Source organism: Leptonychotes weddellii, chromosome 4 (assembly GCF_054177405.1).
Source record: "Leptonychotes weddellii isolate Sample4059 chromosome 4, ASM5417740v2, whole genome shotgun sequence".
In the NCBI taxonomy this organism is placed as follows: domain Eukaryota; kingdom Metazoa; phylum Chordata; class Mammalia; order Carnivora; family Phocidae; genus Leptonychotes; species Leptonychotes weddellii.
Window position 1 is genome coordinate 92,853,123 of NC_138372.1, and position 20,851 is coordinate 92,873,973.

The 20,851-nt window shown below is 39.0% G+C and overlaps 1 protein-coding gene across 1 annotated transcript in view; it reads left to right on the forward strand.

Annotated features, from left to right (window-relative positions):
* Nucleotides 1–20,851, forward strand: part of PDE4DIP (phosphodiesterase 4D interacting protein) — a 197,250-nt gene that overhangs the window by 119,113 nt on the left and 57,286 nt on the right. Inside the window, exons 9-20 of the mRNA XM_081817111.1 lie at nucleotides 7,523–7,654; nucleotides 8,619–8,738; nucleotides 8,959–9,051; nucleotides 9,192–9,404; nucleotides 10,263–10,421; nucleotides 11,317–11,430; nucleotides 11,615–11,752; nucleotides 12,869–13,048; nucleotides 14,203–14,397; nucleotides 16,925–17,089; nucleotides 17,262–17,343; nucleotides 20,627–20,718. Coding sequence (XP_081673237.1) covers nucleotides 7,523–7,654; nucleotides 8,619–8,738; nucleotides 8,959–9,051; nucleotides 9,192–9,404; nucleotides 10,263–10,421; nucleotides 11,317–11,430; nucleotides 11,615–11,752; nucleotides 12,869–13,048; nucleotides 14,203–14,397; nucleotides 16,925–17,089; nucleotides 17,262–17,343; nucleotides 20,627–20,718 — 1,683 coding nt within the window. The remainder of the gene's footprint in view (nucleotides 1–7,522; nucleotides 7,655–8,618; nucleotides 8,739–8,958; nucleotides 9,052–9,191; nucleotides 9,405–10,262; nucleotides 10,422–11,316; nucleotides 11,431–11,614; nucleotides 11,753–12,868; nucleotides 13,049–14,202; nucleotides 14,398–16,924; nucleotides 17,090–17,261; nucleotides 17,344–20,626; nucleotides 20,719–20,851) is intronic.

Consider the following 20,851-nt stretch of genomic DNA (forward strand, 5'->3'; position numbering starts at 1 on the left):
ACTTTGCCTATTCAGGGTTTGAGTGTTGGGTAGAAAACGAGGATCAGATTCAGGAGCTACACAGCTGCCATGCTTCGGAAGGTCCTGGAAACCGACCCAGGAGATGCCGTGGTTGTGCAGCCTTGCGGGTCGCTGATTCCGACTATGAAGCCATTTGTAAGGTGCCTCGAAAGGTGGCCAGAAGTATCTCGTGTGGTCCTTCTTCTAGGTGGTCCACCAGCATTTGCACTGAAGAACCAGCATTGTCTGAGGTTGGGCCACCGGATTTACCAAGTACAAAGGTACCCCCAGATGGAGAAAGCATGGAGGAAGGGACACCAGGATCCTCTGTGGAATCTTTGGATGCAAGTGTCCAGGCTAGTCCTCCACAACAAAAGGATGAGGAAACAGAGAGAAGTGCAAAGGAACTTGCAAAGTGTGACTGTTGTTCAGATGAACAGGCTCCACAGCCTATGTGTAACCACAAGCTGGAGCTAGCTCTTAACATGATTAAAGGTCTTGATTATAAGCCTATCCAGAGTCCCCGAGGGAGCAAGCTTCCTATTCCAGTGAAATCCAGCCCACCTGGAGCCAGGCCTGGCCATAGCATGACAGATGGACTTAGTTCCGGTTTCCTTAACCGGCCTTTGAAACACCTTTACAAGACACCTGTGAGTTATCCCTTGGAGCTTTCAGACCTCCAGGAGCTGTGGGATGATCTCTGTGAAGATTATTTGCCACTTCGGGTCCAGGTATACAAAATGGCTACATGGTGCCTTTCTGATTGTAGTTAGCTGGCCTCAAGCTTCACATGATTTCTGTCTAGGTGAAGGTTAATATCCTACACTTGAGAGAACTAATCATTGAGCCCATTTTTGCTGCACCTTTTCTTGTGTCTCATTTCAGTAAACGTGATTCACACTCAACTAACTGGCTTCACAGTCCTCCTTGTAACATTATCTATTGGTCTTCTGTTAATTATCAAAATCACAGAATTTTTAGGCAAGAAGACATTTTTAATTGACTTTTACCCTATTAAAAAACATTTAATCTTATATCTGGCCCTAGAACTCTTTTCTCTTACCTCTTTTTCTGTCTCCCACCTCCTTCTTTCTTGGCTTTGTTTTCATTTTTAGATTTATAGATGTTTTCTCCCAGTCCATGAGGGAGTTCTCTAGTTAGTTCTCCCTAGAGCATCAAGTGTTTCATCCCAGAGGTGTGTCTCCAACTGATTAGGGCATAGGATAAAGATTTGGGGAAAACCTATTAATCCACCAAAGTATTGTACTTTTTGGGCAATATTTATAATAAATAAGTCATTTGAGGACTAATGACTTGCTCATAAAAGAAACTGGGAATTCAAGTGTCATCATTTAAAACACTAAGGCAAAAACTGTTCACAGCCAGTTTGCCTACGGAGCTCTGTTGGGAGGATGTTTGACATCCTCTTGAAAGGTTTCCTCCATTATTGGGTGATAGGAGTTTCATCCATTATACTCTTGAATTTCTTAGTGACTGGAAGATGGCACTTGATCTTAATTTGAGCTATTCATTTCTGCCCAGTTGATTTCATACCAACCTTTTAAATTCAGCTATATACGGGAACCTGACAGGTGTTATTTTGTTTCTGCAGCAACAGTGAATGCTAAGTTCAGTTAACTTTGTGAAACATCTGGCATGTTCTACTTGATACAGATTATTAGAACTTAGCAGAAAAATGGGAGAAATATTTTTAAATTTACATAAAACTGTCAGAAACATATATGAGGTGTTATGAAAAAGGATAAATAACAAAAAGTTTTAAATTGTGTTTTCATTTGTATAAAATGTTTAGAATGCCTAATTCTCCATACTTCTTTTCTTTTGCTTCCTTTTCTTTCAGTAGAGCTTCACGGTTGAATTTGGGTTTTAACAGTATTTCTGCAACCAGACATAGATGTCACAAATTAAACATAGTGTTTTCATATTAGGATCTACAAATAGTCTGGACAGGGTAGATGGCAGATAAACCCTTTTCCCCCTCAAATATGGCCAATATTGTAGAAAGGTAAGGAAAATTAGGAAATTACAGGCAAAACAAGAGTTTGTTTCTCCACACTTAATTAAAAATACTATCATTTGGTGCTTGGATTTAACAAATTTTGCGATTGGGAAGGATTTTAAAGACTGTCTCATGCAGCATTTCAATTTAGAGGAAAGCTCATGGTTTAAATAACTTAGGCAGAGTCAAAGATTCTTAACCATTCTCAGCCAAAACCTTTTTATTATTCTGTATATGAAATCACATTTCCTGATGTACGTTGAATTAAATAAAACTTACTTTAAATAAAGAACCTTCTTTCTGTAACCTAAAGATTCCAAGGAGATTTCTTTAGGGATTCAGCGAAGAAAATTGTCATCCTAATGAGCACATTTAAACTATAGTAACTGCACCTTTAGATCAAGTTTGCTTTGCTTCATTAAATTTGGACACTGGAAAAAAATAGACCTTTAAAACTGTAGTGTGTGATCTTTCTGCTGTCACTTAGCTTACATTCTTTTTACTGTTTGTAGAGTAATAAAACATTGAGAGGAGGGAGAAAACATTCAGCTTAAAGAATAATGGCATTTAATTGCTGTGCCATTTTCTCCAATAATTAAGGATGTGGGGGGAAATAGATTAAATTGGGCTCAGAGTGTTTGTAAATAAAATCTGTATTGGGGGCCTGTGATCTGTTGTTTAAATCTGGTTGACTTTTAAGCTCCTTAAGGCCTGTTGTGCTTTATGTCCGAACCGAGCTAACTGGGACAAAGGCAGACTGGTTTTTGTCTGTTTCTCTGAATAAATGTGGAAAGAGTAGAAATCAATGTAAATTAGTTTTGGTACTTCTGTTTTTAGGTTGTAGAAAGAAAAAACCATGAAAGAAAAAGTTTTTTCTTTAGTTAAATTCTACTACAAATACAAAGAAAAGCTCCCATCCTAAAGAGCAAGGTTGTTCTGTAAGGTCATTTTGATTCCTTTGTTTAATCCTCCACATACCTATTCTATACACTATTAAATGTCATCATCAGAGTTCCTTCTGATTGCTTTTTTCTTTCTCTTCTTTCTTTTTCTTTTTTTAAGATTTTATTTATTTATTTCACAGAGAGAGAGCACAAGCAGGGGAGCAGCAGAGGGAGAGCGAGAAGCAGGCTCCCTGCTGAGCAGGGAGCCCGATGCGGGGCTCGATGCGGGGCTCGATGCGGGGCTCGATGCGGGGCTCGATGCGGTGCTCGATCCCAGCACCCTGGGATCATGACCTGAGCTGAAGGCAGACGCTTAATGACTGAGCCACCCAGGCGCCCCTTCTATATTAAAGAAAAATAGCAACAGTGTAGTACTCCTGCTTACTAATTTTCTGGCATTATGCACATTGACTTATTTGCTTTCCATAGAACTTACGCTTGAAAACCCAAGGTAGTTTAAATATCTAAAGAAAGATATTGAAGCCTTATTCTAGCTGGTAATTTCCTTTATTGTGTGGCCCTGAACTAGAAGACATGATAGGAGGGGTGTGGTCGCTTAGTAAACATCAATTCAGCTCTGGCTCATGTGCAATTTCCTTTTCTATCTAAATTCACAGAGCAGGAGATCTTTGCTCTAAACCTTGCAACACCAGGGTCTGCCCCTGTGTGGCTATGGAATATTTATCCCTCTCACAGTTTAGCTACATAACCTAGATCAGGCCCTTTGGAAGGTGTAGGCATTAGATGCTGCTCAAAGATTAGGCCTTTAATTTTATGCTAGTTGATAGCCCTTTTGTATCTCCCATTATTAGCAATAGGATAGAAAACCACAGCAGTTCCAGATCTAAGACTTGCTGTTGTGAGGACTAGGAAGTGCCAAGAAAAATGCTGTTAACACAGAAGATCTAAACTCCCTTTTTAGGCTAAAGGTCTTATTTTATGCAACATTGGGCCTGGAAGCAATTCTCTTTTCTGATGCTGGGAAGCTTTTGTCCTAAGTGAGTCAAAGACAGTTTAATTTAAAATTACATTAGTATTGTAACATGATTTTAGTAACCTGTAGTCTGGCAATTAGCCCTGATTCAGCCAAATTGAGTATTACTGATTTCAGGTTTTATAAAATTGTCGTAGGAATTATTGGTTTATGTACTTGATATTTCTCAAGAATTCATTCTGAGCTATTAACTCAGGGGACTTTGCTAAGTGGTCTTTTGGCAGACAGACTGCTGTCTGAAAGGACATTTTTCTGAGATGTTCAATAATAAGGTGTTATAAATAAAGACAAAACAAACATCTTCCAGCCTTTAGGCAGTACATTACATTTACAGATTTAGAGATTTCCTGCGATTATTAATGCCAAGATGGGTTCAGATTAAATCACATTCATCACGTACTATTCTGTGGCATTCTTTGGGTTTAAAGTTGCTGTTGAAATGTCTTTGTTAAATATCTATCGATCTGGTTTTATTTCTAAAGCGCCACCGAAGGATTAGAGCATTGGACTGGGCATTTGGAGACAGGCCTGTTTTTATTTGTGTTTTTTTTGTTCTTGTTCTCTTATTAAACAGAAACTTTTAGTCCCTACAATATTCCAGGCAATATGGTAGCCAGTGGGTTTATAGAGATTGAAAGATACATTCCCAGCTTCAGTGCATCTGGTTTAACTGGACCCTTTTCCTGATTTCCTGTGTAGCTTCAGACATTCCTTATCTTCTCTAAGTCTCCGTTTCTTCCAGTGTACGATGGGATTAGACCAGATAGTCTATAAAGTTTCCTTCACAGCTCTGAGATTCTTTGGTTTAAAGTGAATAGGGGCGCCTGGGTAGCTCAGTCTGTTGGGCATCTGCCTTCGGCTCAGGTCATGATCTCGAGGTCCTGGGATTAAGCCCCACATCATGCTCTCTGCCAGTGGGGAGTCTGCTTTTCTCCTTCCCACTGTACCTCTGTGCTCCCGCTCTCTCTCTCTTTCTCAAATAAAGTCTTTTAAATAAAATAAAGTGAATAAATAGGACCACCTTCCCTGCCATTTTAAACTTCAAGCTATTTTCTTGAATTCTGCTTGTTACGGTTTAAATTTGAAAAATATTTATAATAGATATCACTGGAAAGGTGTTTTACAGTGAGGAACTGAGAAGCCGAGTTTTGTAGAGAATGTTTTATCATTAAATAGATGATAAAATTATTTCTTTATCAGAATTGTTGTGAATATCTGTTCATGCAGTTACTTCTCCCATGGCGTGACATAAATCACAGTGCTTCAGGGCAAGGCTGCCTGTTTACCCACAGCAACAAATATCTCAGTTTTTCTAGGAGTCATCTTTGCTTCTTTTCTTTTTCTCCCTCTCCAGCCCTGTTGACTCTCCTTTCAAAACATGTCCAAATAGATCTATTTCTCTCCCCCTCCATTCCTACCACTATCATCCCAGCCACTATTCTCTTTCACCTACAGTACTGAAGCAGTCTCCTGTGTGGTCTCCCTGCTCCTGCTGGCCTTCCCAGTCCAATCACCACAGCTATAGTGATCTTTTTAAAATATAAATACAATTGCATTACTTTTCTTTTTTAAAAACACTGCAGTCCATTCTCATTTCAATGAGAATGCACTCTAGCTTCTTTAACCCTGCTGTAGAAGCTCTGTACGACCTGGCCCCTGGCTTCCTCTCCTCTGTGCTCAGTATGCCTTAGCCCTGCACTAGCCAGCAAGGTAGCCCCCAGGCTTATGTGGCTGTTGAGCACTTGAAATGTGGCTAGCCTGAATTGAGATATGCTGTGTGTATAAAGTACACCCCGAATTTCAGAGACTGAGTATGAAGGAAAGTAAAATACTTTGTGGATAATTTTTATATTGAATGCCTGTCTATGATAATTCTTTGGGTATAATATATTGGCTCAGATCAAATATTTTATTGAAATTGAGTTCATCTATTTTTTACTTTAGTCAGTGAAGGTACTACAAAATTTTAAATTGCATACATGGCTCACATTATATTTCTGTCGGAAAGTGCTACTCTAACCACGTAGACCTTTCTGTCCTGGGCTCATAACCACTGTAAGCCTTTTTCATTAGCTGTTCCTTCTGCCTAGATTGTTCTACAGGATTGGCTTTCTGTCCTGCAGGTCTCCATTTAACCAGTTTAAAGTAGCTGGTCAACCAACATAGAGTAACTTTGCCACTCTATAATGCTTTTCTGTTTTACAACATAGGGTGTGTCACTATCTGGTATTTTGTGTATTTCCTTATTCCTTTATTATACAGCTCCTCACTCCCAACTCCCACAGTGCTTTGCATATGATGATACTTAACAGATGTTTTAAAAAATTGATAAATAGCAATGGAAGAATAAAAAACTTTTTTTTTCTGAAAGCTTTATACTTTCAGTCAGTTGCTGGCAGGAAAGGATTTAAGGGACGCTCTAATCCCACTGCCTAGAAGGTGTTAGAGTTTCAAAGTGTGAGGGAAAGGGAAAATGAACAGCAGTTGCCTTTTTCTCTTCCTAATGGATTTATATTTTTCCTAATTGGAATGGGTGGGGGGGGGTGAGTAGGAAGGGTCAGGGAGAAAGGAGATGGATTTTAATGCCACAGTGAATTCCTAGTTTTATTTTAGTACCCTTAGCTCATAATGAATGTTAGGTCCAGTTCAGTAAGTTTATCTTAGCCTGATTTATTGTTATATTATATAAACAATACGTGTTTTTTTTCCTCCTGAATCTTTTTGGTGACTTGATATTCCTATAAACATACCTCCTTCCCAAACCATTATGGATTTGAAATTTATTTTTAATTTTTTTTACTTTTTATTTAAAAATCATTTTTAATTTATAGAAAAGTCATGAGAGAAATACAAAGAACTCCCAGATTCACAGATTGCTAACATTTATCCAGATTCACCAATTACTAATATTTTGCTACGTTTGCTGTTTCACTCCCACTGTCTATATAGACACATTATTTTCTTTATTCCTGAACCATCTAAGAATTAGTTGTAGATATTATGAGTCTTTATACTAAATAAGCATATATTTCCTAAAGACAAGAACATCTCTTATATAACTATAGTATAATTACCAAATTGAGGAAATACAGTATTGATAAAATATTATACTGTATAGTCCATATTCAAAATCTGCCCATTTTTCCAATAATGTGAACGGGCATAGTCGAAATGTACCTTTTCTAGGTCTTAGGGCTGGTAGAGGTTTGATTATTGAATTCCCTGATTAGAAATAGGATAAAGTAGATATTTGGTCATCTTAAGCATTTTCTTTTTTCAATCCTCTCTTCTGTTTAAACTATGAATTATTTGCTTTAACTGAATATGTAGTGTTTGTGTGAGTTCACAGGGAAAGATAGGGAGGGGAGCAGGGGGGTGTCATAAGGGTGGAAGTAAATCAGTACTCAATAAGGAACAGGACTGTCTTCAGGAATTTGTACTGATAATCGATGTAACAATTCTGGTTTTGTAAGTCTCTGCCAAAAGATGCCAGAGACATTTGAAGATAAAATTTATTGTTGGCTACATTTAATTCAACTTACTTGTCTTGCTGCTTCTTCCAAGCCCGTGACTGAAGAGTTACTCAAACAACAAAAGCTGAATTCAGATGAGACCATTATAACTCAGCAGTCTGTATCTGATTCCCACTTGGCAGAACTCCAGGAAAAAATCCAGCAAACGGAGGCCACCAACAAGGTATGATCAATCCAGGCCCTTGGAGATCACAGGGCTTCCTGAGAATGTGACTGGCTCTAGCTGAGGCTTAACCTCTCTGAGTAGGACTTGGGAGATGGATACTCTGTATTCCTGTTGCTCTAAGGAATATTTTTGATTAAAAATGTAGTTCTTTCCTTTATCTCTCATCAAGATTTTAGCTTGCTCTGCACAGATCCGAATTTCTGGTGCCTTTTAGATCTGTAATTAAAACTTGAATGTAGTCTTTAACTCTATAAGGCACCAAGATAGGAGGTTTATGCTTTGGTTTTAGCTTAACTTCTTACCCCTTTAGAGCCCAAGGAGTCTAACATTTGCTTAGAAGAAAATTTTATCAATGCCCACAATTTGAATGCTGAGCTTCTGGCCAGATGTACTCTTGTAGTGTTCCGTCCTGCCCTAGATAGCAGAGCTCCTTGGTCTTTGTATAAAGGATCCACAGTGAGGGGCACCTGGGTGGCTCAGTCAGTTAAGCGTCTGGCTCTTGATTTCAGCTCAGGTCATGATCTCAGGGTGGTGAGATCGAGCCCCGCAATGGGCTCTGTGCTGGGCAGTAGCCTGCTTAAGATTCTCTTCCTGACCCTACCCCCATCCCAAGTCTGCAAGTGCGCACGCGCGCACACTCTCTTTCTCAAAAAAAAAAAAAAAAAAATTAGAATCCACAGTGATTCATGTGGACAAGTGCCCAGTACAGCTGCCCATTACAGAGAAAGCACAGTACATGAGAATTGAAGCAATGGAATATTAAATGAAGTATTTTATATTTCCTGCTACTTTGTCTTAATGAATGATTTAGGGCTTTAATGGTTACTACATGTGAGGAAAAATTAACAAGGTAATATTCTCTAGGAAACCCTTTAAACCTAGATTTGAGGAAGGACTTTCTAGTTGATTTAGAGGTTAAAAGAAATTGACCTAACAAACTGTTTTTCTTTGCCGAATTCAGATTCTTCAAGAGAAACTGAATGAAATGAGCTGGGAACTCAAGTCTGCTCAGGAGTCATCTCAGAAGCAAGATGGTACAATTCAAAGCCTCAAGGAAACTCTGAAGAGCAGGGAAAATGAGGTAAATATTTGGTAGTCAGGGACCTCTGAGGAAATGATTTGTTCCATCAAAGTAGACATGTATTCCATATTTTGTAGAAACAGATTGTCAGACTAACAGATGTTAGCCTAGAGAAACCGTAGTGTAATCTAAATTGGTATTTCTAAAATCTGTACAGGTGAGATAATGGAATTTATTTTTAGTTTACTAACATGTTCGGTACTCCCTGTCTCATTTTCAGACCGAGGAGTTGTACCAGGTGATTGAAGGTCAAAATGACACAATGGCAAAGCTTCGAGAAATGCTGCACCAAAGTCAGCTTGGACAACTTCATGTATGTGAGGGTCACATAGGACAGGAGGCGAGACTCCAGTTGAGGAAGTGCCACGTTCAGTCACAGTTTTGATTTTGTTGGTCTTCTCAGCTGCTTGGTGCTTGCCCACCTTGTGATTTTGATTTTTCCTCTTTTTTCAGAACTCAGAGGGTACTTCCCCAGCTCAGCAACAGGTGGCCCTGCTTGATCTTCAGAGTGCTTTGTTCTACAGCCAGCTTGAAATACAGAAACTCCAGAGGGTAGTACGTCAAAAAGAACGCCAACTGGCTGATGCCAAACGATGTGTGCAATTTGTAGAGGCTGCCGCCCATGAAAGAGAACAGCAGAAAGAGGCGTCGTGGAAACATAACCAGGTAAATCGGCAGTTGTTTTGTGGCCAGAGATGCTGACTTTGCCTTGATAATAACTTTTTATCAGGACAGTTTGTGTTGAATCCTTGAGTCACTTGCTTAATTGAAGTAATTCAGTTTGACGTTTATTGTCCTCATACCATGTGCCAGAGACTGGGCTGTGTTCTGAAAATACATGAGTCAATATCACAGGCTCTTTCCTGTTAAGTTACTTGTAGTTTAGTATGAGACAGTCACATAAACGGAATTTTAGTGTAAATACTGAAATGAGGTAAAGGAGGTATGTTTGGGTCCTATTGGAATATATAGGAGGGGCTGAGGAAGGGAGGCAGGGAAAGCTTCTTGGGGGAGGAGCTATCTGGGGTTATTCTTGAAGGGTGGGTAAAGATTAGCAAGACAGAATAGTGGGAAACAATAACCAAGGTTAAAGGAATGGCATGCACAATTAGCCACATCTTTAAAAAAAAAATTCTTAGGTGGTTCCTTTATCCCGTTACATTAGAGCATATGCTGTCAATTTTTTTTTTAAGATGTGAAAGGATGATAGAAATATTCTGTCCTTGAGCTTATCCAGGGTTACAGTGGGACAGAGTTCTGCTTAGTAGTTATATAGAGCTATCATTTTTAAACTAGAGAGTATTATATATAATATGAAATTTACATCTCACCACCATTCACAGTTCCCACAATTTCCCATATCCTATTTGATTCGTGTATAATATTTCTAGAGTAATTGTAAGAATGGCACTTTCCTGCTACTTTATATTTTATTCTGTATGCCTTGAAAGTTTTAAGGCCTCACTAACTACTAACCAGGTGAAAATTTTAGATTGTTTGAAAAAGGGAATCTGTTTAATTCAGGAATTACGAAAAGCCTTGCAGCAGCTCCAAGGAGAATTGCAGAGTAAGAGCCAACAGCTTCATACCTTGGAGACTGAAAAATACAACGAGATTAGAAACCATGAGCAACGCATTCAGCACCTAAACCACAGTCTGAGTCACAAAGAGCAGCTGCTTCAGGTGAGTCTACGTAATGACTTTAACAGAAACTGGGCTCACAGAGCTCTGAAAGTTCTGTTCATATAATCTCAGATTAGTCCACCTGTGTTGAGTACCCGTTGAGTACATGCAGAACATTGAGAGGTGGGAACCAGGAGGGTTCAAAATAAGTAGAAAGTACAATTCATGAACCACAGTGCTAACCAGCAGGTGTAGGAAATAATAAATACAGACCTGAAAGACTTAAGCAATAAATATTTTGCAAGTAGTTATTAAACACCTCTGTGAACCAGATACTATGCTAGTGCTGGGAAGACAGAAGATATGACCACTGTTCTTAGTCTAGTAGGTGAAAACATCTGTATAGAAATTTCCAGTTACTTACATGATAAAATGAACGTCGGAGGGAAAATTTGGAACACTGAAGAAGACTGTGATCAGTCTCCTGCTCTAAGCTTCAGTCCTATTGAATCTCTTACATTCTGATGAGCATAGTTTTTTCATAGTGTGCATGTATTGTGCATACATTTTCTCTCTGATAGAAATACCCGCACCTGCTCTTCACTTGGGAAACTCCCAGTACTGTAAGACTCAGAGCAAATGTAACCTCTTTTGTGAGATCTTTAGTGACACCTTCAGGCAGATTTAGACAGTGCATCTTGTATTCCCCAGTAGCTAGCTATGCAGACATACACACCCATATATACATAATGTGTATACACACACACACACGTATACACATGTGTACAATAGTTAACAATTTGTATGTCTGTCTGTTATCTCTGCTAACCTGTGTTTTCCTTGAGAGTGATAACATTTTGTTTTTTATCCTGAATAGCAAATTGTTTAGCAAAGTGTAGGAATTCGATGCATATTGGATAAATGAATAAAGGGAAATATTTTTTGGTCTCATTAGGAATTTCGGGAGCTCCTGCAGTATCGAGATAAGTTGGACAAAACCCTTGAAGCAGATGAAATGTTGCTTGAGAAACTTCGGCAGAGGATACAAGATCGAGATGTTGCTTTAGAGGTACGCACCTTAGTTTTGTTTACGGCACTAGGGATTAGTCTATTCACATAGGTACTTAGAAATATGTGTCTACTTAATTTGCTGCTTTTTGGAGTTGGTCTTCCCTTCCTTTATATTTTTGTTGAATAAGTGTGATCACAATAGTGAATCCTAAGGAGCTTTAGGGTCCTTACTTTCCTTGCAGCGGGCTATAGATGAAAAGTTCTCCACTCTGGAAGAGAAAGAGAAGGAACTGCGTCAACTTCATCTCGCCGTGCGAGAACGAGATCATGACTTAGAGAGATTGCGTGGTATTCTCTCCTCTAATGAAGCTACCATGCAGGTAAGAGCACAATCTGCCATGATTGTTATCTCTCTCCCACTTGGATGCTAAGCCTGAAGCATCGACCCTTTCCCTCATTTTCTGAAAACCAAGGTATTTGCTTTATAAGAAAAAAAAAATATGGAAACAACAAAAATAGTTATCCATCATTGTAGATTAGGAAGTGAGAAATGTTAGTACTTCTGCTGTGGACTTTGTAGGGGGAGGTAGTGAATATGGATTTCTAGACATCCTTTCTGATTTGTTTCTTTATTTTTTTAAGATTTTCTTTATTTATTTGACAGAGAGAGAGCACAAGTAGGGGGAGTGGCAAGCAGAGGAAGAGAAAAAGTAGACTCCTCGCTGAGCCGGGAGTCCGATGTGGGGCTCGATCCCACGACCCTGGGATCATGACCTGAGCTGAAGGCAGACGCTTAACGACTGAGCCACCCAGGGGCCCCTGATTTGTTTCTAATCCTTGTCAATATCTATATACTTTTACATAAACATTGCCAGGGTACAACTGTTATACTGTTGTTTTCTCATTAATATTACATGCATATCCTTGTATAGCCACAGTCAGAACACTTGATTATTAATATTTACTGTGGGCTATTTTTGGATATGTATTTTAGAGCTTATATATTTAACCATCTTCCACTTCTTAAAGAAGTCCTTCACTTCCTGTGTAGCATAGCCTGCCTCCTCAAAAATGCTTCATTTTTATTTCTCTAAAGAAATTAGTTGGGGCGCCTGGGTGGCTCAGTCGTTAAGCGTCTGCCTTCGGCTCAGGTCATGATCTCAGGGTCCTGGGATCGAGCCCCGCATCGGGCTCCCTGCTCCGCGGGAAGCCTGCTTCTCCCTCTCCCCCTCCCCCTGCTTGTGTTCCCTCTCTCGCTGTGTCTCTCTCTGTCAAATAAATAAAATCTTTAAAAAAAAAAAAAAAAGAAATTAGTTGAGAGTTTCTAAAACCAAAGAAAAGATTAGTATGGCATTGTTAGATTAGATACTAAGTTTTCTCCTTTTGCAAAAAATTGATACGTGAGGAGGTAATTTGAAGGTGGATTAAGTTTTTTATTTATCCTGGGGAGTGTGGGGTGGTCCTTTGACTTGTCATTGCTTTCTCTGTTACTGTAGAGTATGGAGAGTCTCCTGAGGGCCAAAGGCCTGGAAGTAGAGCAGTTATCTGCCACCTGTCAAAACCTCCAATGGCTGAAAGAAGAAAGGGAAACCAAATTCAGCCGTTGGCAGAAGGAACAAGAGAGTATCATTCAGCAGTTACAGACATCTCTGCATGACAGGAACAAAGAAGTGGAGGCAAGACTTTAGCTAATTGGTTTAGTGGCAGTTGGTTTAGTGATTATAGAATCTCAGTCTTGGATTGGGACTCTTTAGGTCTGGGGGGCCAGTGACCCAAGTCTTAAATTCCATCCTGTGCCTGGGCGAGTCATTGGCTTTCACTGGGACTTTTATTCCTCTACCTCTAAACTCAAGGTGACAATTATCTTTCTCAATTAAGTCATGTGAGAATTAATGAGAACTAAAACATGCACCTATAATGTGATAGCTAGCCTTTATTAGTGATGGTGCTCACGCTTGTTAGGCACTGTTATAATTGCTTGATGAATGTTAACTCACTGAATCCTGACAAGTCTATGAGATATATATTATTATCCTTCATTTACAGACAAGGGAATAGACTTCTGAAATGAAATAACTTGTCCAAAGTAACATAGTTAATAAGTGACAGAGTCAGTAAGCCGCCCAGGCAGTGTGGTTCCACAGTTTTAACCACCATCTACAACCTTTCAGTATGGAAGTAGGAACTTCATCACCATGCTGAGAAATATAGTGCTCATTATTCTTTTAGAGCTTATTATTTTGTGTTTCCCCTACAAAAGTTATACTGGGGAGAAAATAAATACATGGACTGCGTGTCCATTCATCTTCATCTAATATTGATTATTATGTACCCTGAGCAAATAAGGAAAGGGCTACTTCAGAAAACAATATGTAAGTTGCCATTATAAGTATTTTTCTGTATTGTTAGTGCTCATTCTTTGAGCATGTACTTACAGCCTTCTGTGTACCAGGCCTGTGCGAGATGTGGGGAAACAGAAGTGAATAAAACATGATACTTGTTCTCCAGAACCTCATAGCTCTTTCTTCTATAACAGATTCTTTTTTTTTTTTTTTTAAGATTTTATTTATTTATTTGACAGAGCCACAGCGAGAGAGGCAAACAAGCAGGGGGGAGTACGGGGAGGGAGAAGCAGGCTTCCTGCAGAGCAGGGAGCCTGGTGCGGGCAGGGCTCAATCCCAGGACCCTGGGACCATGACCTGAGCCGAAGGCAGACGCTTAACGACTGAGCCACCCAGGCACCCCTCTATAACAGATTCTTATAAACCTCTTGATATGTAGTAGAGGGAATTCTTTCCCCCAGAACTGAAGAGTGTCCCTTCTGTATTAGGATCTTAGTGCCACATTGCTGTGTAAGCTCGGACCAGGGCAGAGTGAGATAGCAGAGGACCTGTGCCGGCGCCTGCAGCGAAAGGAAAGGGTGCTGCAGGAACTGCTGAGCGATCGAAACAAGCAAGCAGTGGAACATGAAATCGAGATTCAAGGCCTGCTTCAGTCTCTGAGCACCAGGGAGCAGGAGAGCCAAGTAAGGACTAATGCACAGACCAGAAGAGTGTCAGTGCATTTGTAGTCTGGGAATAGGGGGCGTTTGAACATTGTAGCGTGTATGTGTGTGTCATTTTGCAGTCCATTCTGTTAGGGGTTATTCCTTTAGTCTGTTACCTAGACTACGGTTTTACATCTGTCATCAGAGCATGCAAGATTTTTAGGCACTTTGCATTGAGAAGGGTGCCTAAGCAACACACGTACCCATTAACTTCATTCTGTACATTTTCTTTCCTTAATATTCTGATAATTTTGACAGAAGGGAATACAGGGTTCTGGAGTGTTTTGATTTTGATTCTAAATTCTCAAGACTCATGATATTTTCTATTTTTAGCCAAGTTACGGGAAAACTTACACTTGACATATTTTTTCTTAATTCTTATAAAATCTGAATTATCTTAAGAGGAAAAAAGACTGTGTTTTCTTCAAAGGCCATGATGAGAATAAATAATTTATAGTAACATGGGATATATTAATCTTACAATACTGGTACACAGGTATTTCAAAAGTCAATTTTTTTTTAATAGATTCTACTTTTTTTTAAGATTTTATCTATTAGAGAGAGAGCATGATCTGGGGGAGGGGCAGAGGGAAAGGGAGAAGCAGACTCCCTGCTGAGCCGGGAGCTCTGTCCTAGGACCCCAGGATCATGACCTGAGCCAAAGGCAGACACTTAACTGACTGAGCCACCCAGGCGTCCCTCAAAAGTCAATTCTTAATTTATCCCCATTCCCAGGTATCTTTCTCCTCAAGGCTAGAGATGTGTGCTGCATTTCAGGGACCAGTCGCTCACAGTCGCCCCCAGCCAGTTTCAGGGAGGACTGGATTCTTATCATTTGCCTTTGTTATTTGACCGTAATATTCTCTAATGCTTCCTTATATCATGGGATGGTTATAATCCTCTTTTCTAATCCTCAGGCCCACTGAAGTGAATATACATTTCCTTAGAAACATTCAGCCATGAGCTGCAGAAATTGCTTCTAGAGAAGACCTAACAAAATCACTGAATTATTTAAGTCTTTGGCAGGAGGCTAACAGAAGTCTTTATATGAGTGTTCTTTTTAACCCGTTTGTAGCTTAAATTAGTTTATTTCACCTAAGAAAGAAATATTATACACTCCCGATAGTAAAGAAGTAGAAGCTAGCAGATGACTAAATTACAAAAAATTGATTTAACTCAAGAAAAAGAGTAGTGGTTGTATTCTAGATCTGCTTTTTAAATTTTATATGGAGGAGAAATTCCCCCTGGATTGCTTTTTAGAAACACAGATTCCCAGGCTTACTCCTGGGGACAGAAATTAGGAGGTATAGATAGGACTCGAGAATTTGCATTTCTTACAATACCAAGCCAGATAGATCACATATACATAGATAGAAGAGATCTTGTATATTATTTATTATGTTTTTTCTCATAGTAACTTCTTCAGATTTTTATTCAGGCAAACTTACAATGTAGTGTTAACCTCTAAGATGGTTATGTCCAAATCCTTAAAAAGCCCAAATTTTACTTACTAAAAATGTAAGGTTATTCTTTTATTTACCTTAGAAATTATGACAAGAGCTCAGTTTCTCATTAAAACAGTAGTAATTGTCCCCAGTTGATGCTGATACAGCTAATACAGTACTGATTCATCATCTTTTACCCCCAGTAATTTTAGTCTGAGTTTATTGTTTCCAGATTTTCTGATTAAATGCAGACTTCCTATGTGGTAATGGTCACATAATGTTCTAGATCTTTTCCTTATTGTGCCATCATCTGTCTTAGAAAACTGGGATTTGAAATTAAATAAAGTGGGTTTGGTGGTTTTGAGGTTTAGATTCTCCTGATTATATGGTCTGATAAAAATGTTTCCGGGTATATTGATTCACTCAGTAAATATGCATTGAGTGCCTACTATGTGCCAGACACTGTTCTGGGTGCTTGTGATTCAGTGCTGAAGAAAACATCATAGAGCCTGCCCTTAGCAAACTTACATACAGTTGATAGACAGTGAACATATATCAGATAATGGTAAGTGCATTGTAAAAACTTAGCAGGACAAAGAGAACTGGGAGTAGAGAAGAGATGTCTGTTTTAGATAGGATATGCAGAGGAGGCCAATCCGATAAGGTATCAGTAGGCAAAGATGTAAAGGGAGCAAACCAAACGAATGTTTGGGTAAAGAACATCCAGGCCAAAGGCACATGTATCCCAGAGTAAAGGACATCTGCTATCCCACTTCAAACTAGAATCTTAATACCTCAGCCTGATCAAGTTCTGGCAGAGCCAATTTCAGGTTGTTTGATCTGTAACAGATGTGTTATATTCAGCTTTTCCAATATTCCTTACCTGAGAGACTTTCTTTCCACTCATCAGCTGTTTTTCCCTGTAAACTGAAAGCAAGGAAGCTATTTTGGGGGGCCCCCACTGGCTTTTCATGAACAGTTGACTTTTAACGAATAACTTCAGGGCACAGATTTTGTTTTCTAGAGTATCTTTTTAATGGTATGTGTGATTTCCTTACTAGGCCACTGCAGAGAAGATGGTACAAGCCCTGATGGAAAGAAATTCAGAATTACAGGCCCTGCGCCAGTATTTAGGAGGGAAAGACTTCATGTCCCAAGCACTCATCTCTAACCAGCCCACCGAAGTTACCTCCAGCAGCCCCCATCTTAGAGAGCAGACTGACCAAGTAAGAATTACATGCTTGTATAGATGTTCATGCCAACTGCCTTTTTTGTGTGTGTCTGAGGCATGAGTTTGATTATTTTAATACCAAATTGTGTGAGGACATTCCAGGTCCTTGTCATTATGATCATGGTTCCTGTAACCTTTCTAAACCCCCTGACTCTTCCAATTTTTAGGGTTCAGTTCATATACCCTCCAAAGATGATAGCATTTCGTTGACTGCCAAAGGGGATACCAGTATACCCAGGTCCTCGTTAGGTAAGTATCAAATTTAATTTCACTAAGGAATTTGTCTTTTCTTTCTGTAACTCTGTTAATAGGTTTGGCCAGGACTCTCTTTTCCTACCTTAATGGAAAAAAATAAGTTTAGATTCCCCCTGAAAGGCTGAAGACCTGTCTATTCTAGAAAGAACTACCCTCATTGTGTTGAATTGAGACTATTGTTCTGGGTACAGTTTGGCTCAGGGAAACTGCCTCCTGATTATTCTTTCCAGATAGCTTTTCAGGGGTTCAGAAATGCAGGAGGTGTGTTTCCAAGCCTACACAACAGGACAATGGGGCTGACACCTTCTCCTGGGTATCTTACAAGCAGGCCGAGGCTACTCACGGTAACTTGACATAACCTGCATTACAGTGTTGGGAGGGGGAGGCAGTGTACATTAAGTTAGTTGCCAAGATCACAACCATCTAAGAGACAGTTGTAGGCCTTGAACTCCCTAAAAACAAATGAATTCTGTGAAGAGTAGGAACAAAACTTAAATCAGTGCTGGGGATTAGAGTCTCTGACTTTCACAGAGCAAAAGGTTGGGATCTAGGGTAGCTTCAAGGAAGAGATTTACCCAGTGAGTTGTAGAAATAGGGGCTCACCATCAGCAATGAAGTGGTAATTATAATGCTATAAGAAAGGTTGTGGACTTGAAGAATTAACTTATGATTTTTTTAATGATATTAAAGAATGTAAGGGGGTGCCTGGGTCAGTCAGTTAAGCATCCAACTCTTGATTTCAGCTCAGGTCTTGATCTCGGGGTCGTGAGTTCAAGCCCCATGTTGGGCTCCATGCTGGGCTGGGCATGGAGCTACTTTTAAAAAAAAGAAAGGAAAAGAACGTAAAAAGTTTGTGTCTGTGTTACAGTGTAAGGTATTAATGGAATTCCATAGGTAAGTCATGCAACTAGTTATTTTTTTGTAGGAAAACTTTGTCAAAGAGTAAAGAATGCTTGATTTGTTTAATTTACTCCCTATTTACCTTTTTTCAAAAAGTACCTCTCTCTAATTTTTTATTTTGCAAATTTCAAACTTCTAGAAAAGTGGCAAAAATCCTGCAGTGAATACACATACAGACTTTTATTAAGATTCACCATCTATTAACATTTTGCAACATTTGCATTATTTCTTCACATGTACATGCACAGATGGAATGTTTTTTCTAAGCCTTTTAAAAATTACTTAGATATCATGACACTTCATTTCTAAATACTTCATTATGTATTTCCTAAAAGCAAGGGCATTCTCCTACATAACTACAGTATAACGATCACATTCAGGAAATTTAACCTTGGTATAGTCCTGGTACCTAAGGTACAGTTCATATCCAGAGTTCCCATTGTCCCAGGAACATGCCCGGTGGTTGGGTCTCCCTCTCCGGGACCATGCATGCATTTAGTTGTCATGTCTCGTTAGTCTCCTTTAGTCTAGAACAGTTTTCTAGCTTTTTTTGGTCTTTTTTGACATTGGCATTTTTGAAAACTCTGGGCCAGCGAATGGCCTTCAATCTGGCTCTGATTGTTTCCTCATGGTTCGATTCAAGTTAAACATTTTCAGCAAGAATACTACAAGGGTGAGGTCTTTCTCAGTGCACCACATCAGGAGCACATGATAGCAGTTTGTATTTTTCCTTAGTTAAGATTGTATCTGCCAGACCTCTACACGTCTCCCTTTGTGTTGGTGACCTGCTGCCCAACACCCTGAGAGGTTGACTGTCTCCCCACAGCCACTCACCCAGGGCTCCTAGCATCCTCTCAGCCTTGCCCGAAGCAGCGATTACGTTGGTAGTTTAAAAAAGTGATTTCTATTTCTAAAATTTCTTCCTTGTGTATTAGCACCTGTTCTTTCATAAAGAGCTGCCCTTTCCCTATTCTCCCCCACTCCATTTTTTTTTTATATCAATGTGTTCTAATGGATTCTTTTTTAAAAAAAAATCATTTTATTATGTTTCTGTCATTATTCCATTTGATGCCCATATTACCCCTGATTTGGCCAGTTGGAGCCCCTTTAGGCTGCTCCTCTGTCCTTTTGATATGTCACCATCAGTTTTTCAGCATTTCCACACTTTCTGGCACAATAAGATGTTCCGTGATCACCTTTCCCTTTCCCTGCCTTGGCCCTGGAACTGCCTGTTACTTCAAGGAGCTCTGGTTCCTTGAAGTGGGTAATGGCACTTAGGTACTAATATCTGGGCATGAGATGGGTTCATAGCCACCACAGGTATGTCATTTGCTTCCAGGGCCTTTTAGGTGAACAGAGCTAAGGGGTGTGTGTGTGTGTGTGTGTGTGTGTGTATTTGATACTGATTTCTCTAATTCTAATTTAACACCACAGGTTCTTTCTTTGCCTTATTTTGTATTTGTATCTGCCTTTTTTTGACGTTGAGAAACCTGCTTACCTCTAACATGAATATAGTTACCCATTCACACAATACACTAAAGTAGTTTAGAATTGCTACATGAATACCACAACCAACAATAAGTCTATTAAATAATGTTTAAGATTTATTTTTTTAATCCTTAGACTATTTCCCACTGAGGGCATACAGTTAGAATAGTGAGTTCAAAAAATTATTCGGATTAATTTTTTAATTTTGTGGGTGTTTATATTATCTATTTATTATATAGGCTCATTTATTTATGTTAATATTCAGTTTTAGGCTTTTTCTTCCCCATTATTATTGAACTAACTTTACACATTAAAAATAAAACATTAACGTGGTTCAAAACTCAAATATATAAAAAAGTATGCTCAGAAGACCCATCAACTTCTCTGACATTTCTCTCTGGTTTTCACCCCTCCCTTGAAGGCAACCAATTTCATTTCTGGGTTATCCTTCCTATGTTTCTTTTTGCAAAGTAAGAGAGCAATCCTGTGTCTATATGTGATGTGTATGTGTGTGTTCTTATTTTCCCCTTTCCTAATGTAAAACAGACTCCGCTAGATGTATTCTTTTGTACCCAACTTGTTTTACTTAACAATATATCTTAGAAATTATTCTGTATCAGTTCATAAAGAGTTTCCTCATTCTTTTTTGCAGTTGTATATAGTACCTCATTGCATGGATATACCGTAGTTTATTCACTCTTCTTTTTATAGGCATGTAGATTGATTGCAGTATTTTGCTATTACAAATAATGCTGCAAAGAAGAATCTGTGCATATATTTTTGTTGTCATCGTGAGATTGTGTATTCAGACTAAATTCCTCAGAAACAAAGCGGCAGAGGTCATATGATGTTATAGTGATTAAAACGAGTGCTATGTGGTCATTTTTAGGAGACTTGGACACAGTTGCAGGGCTGGAAAAGGAACTGAGTAATGCCAAAGAGGAACTTGAGCTCATGGCTAAAAAAGAAAGAGAAAGTCGGGTGAGTGTTCTAGTGAGCCTAATTTCAAAATTCCTATTATTTTTTTCCAAAATAGTTTATTTTTTTCTTTTCTTTTTTTAATTTAATTTTATTATGTTAGTCACCATACATTACATCATTAGTTTTTGATGTA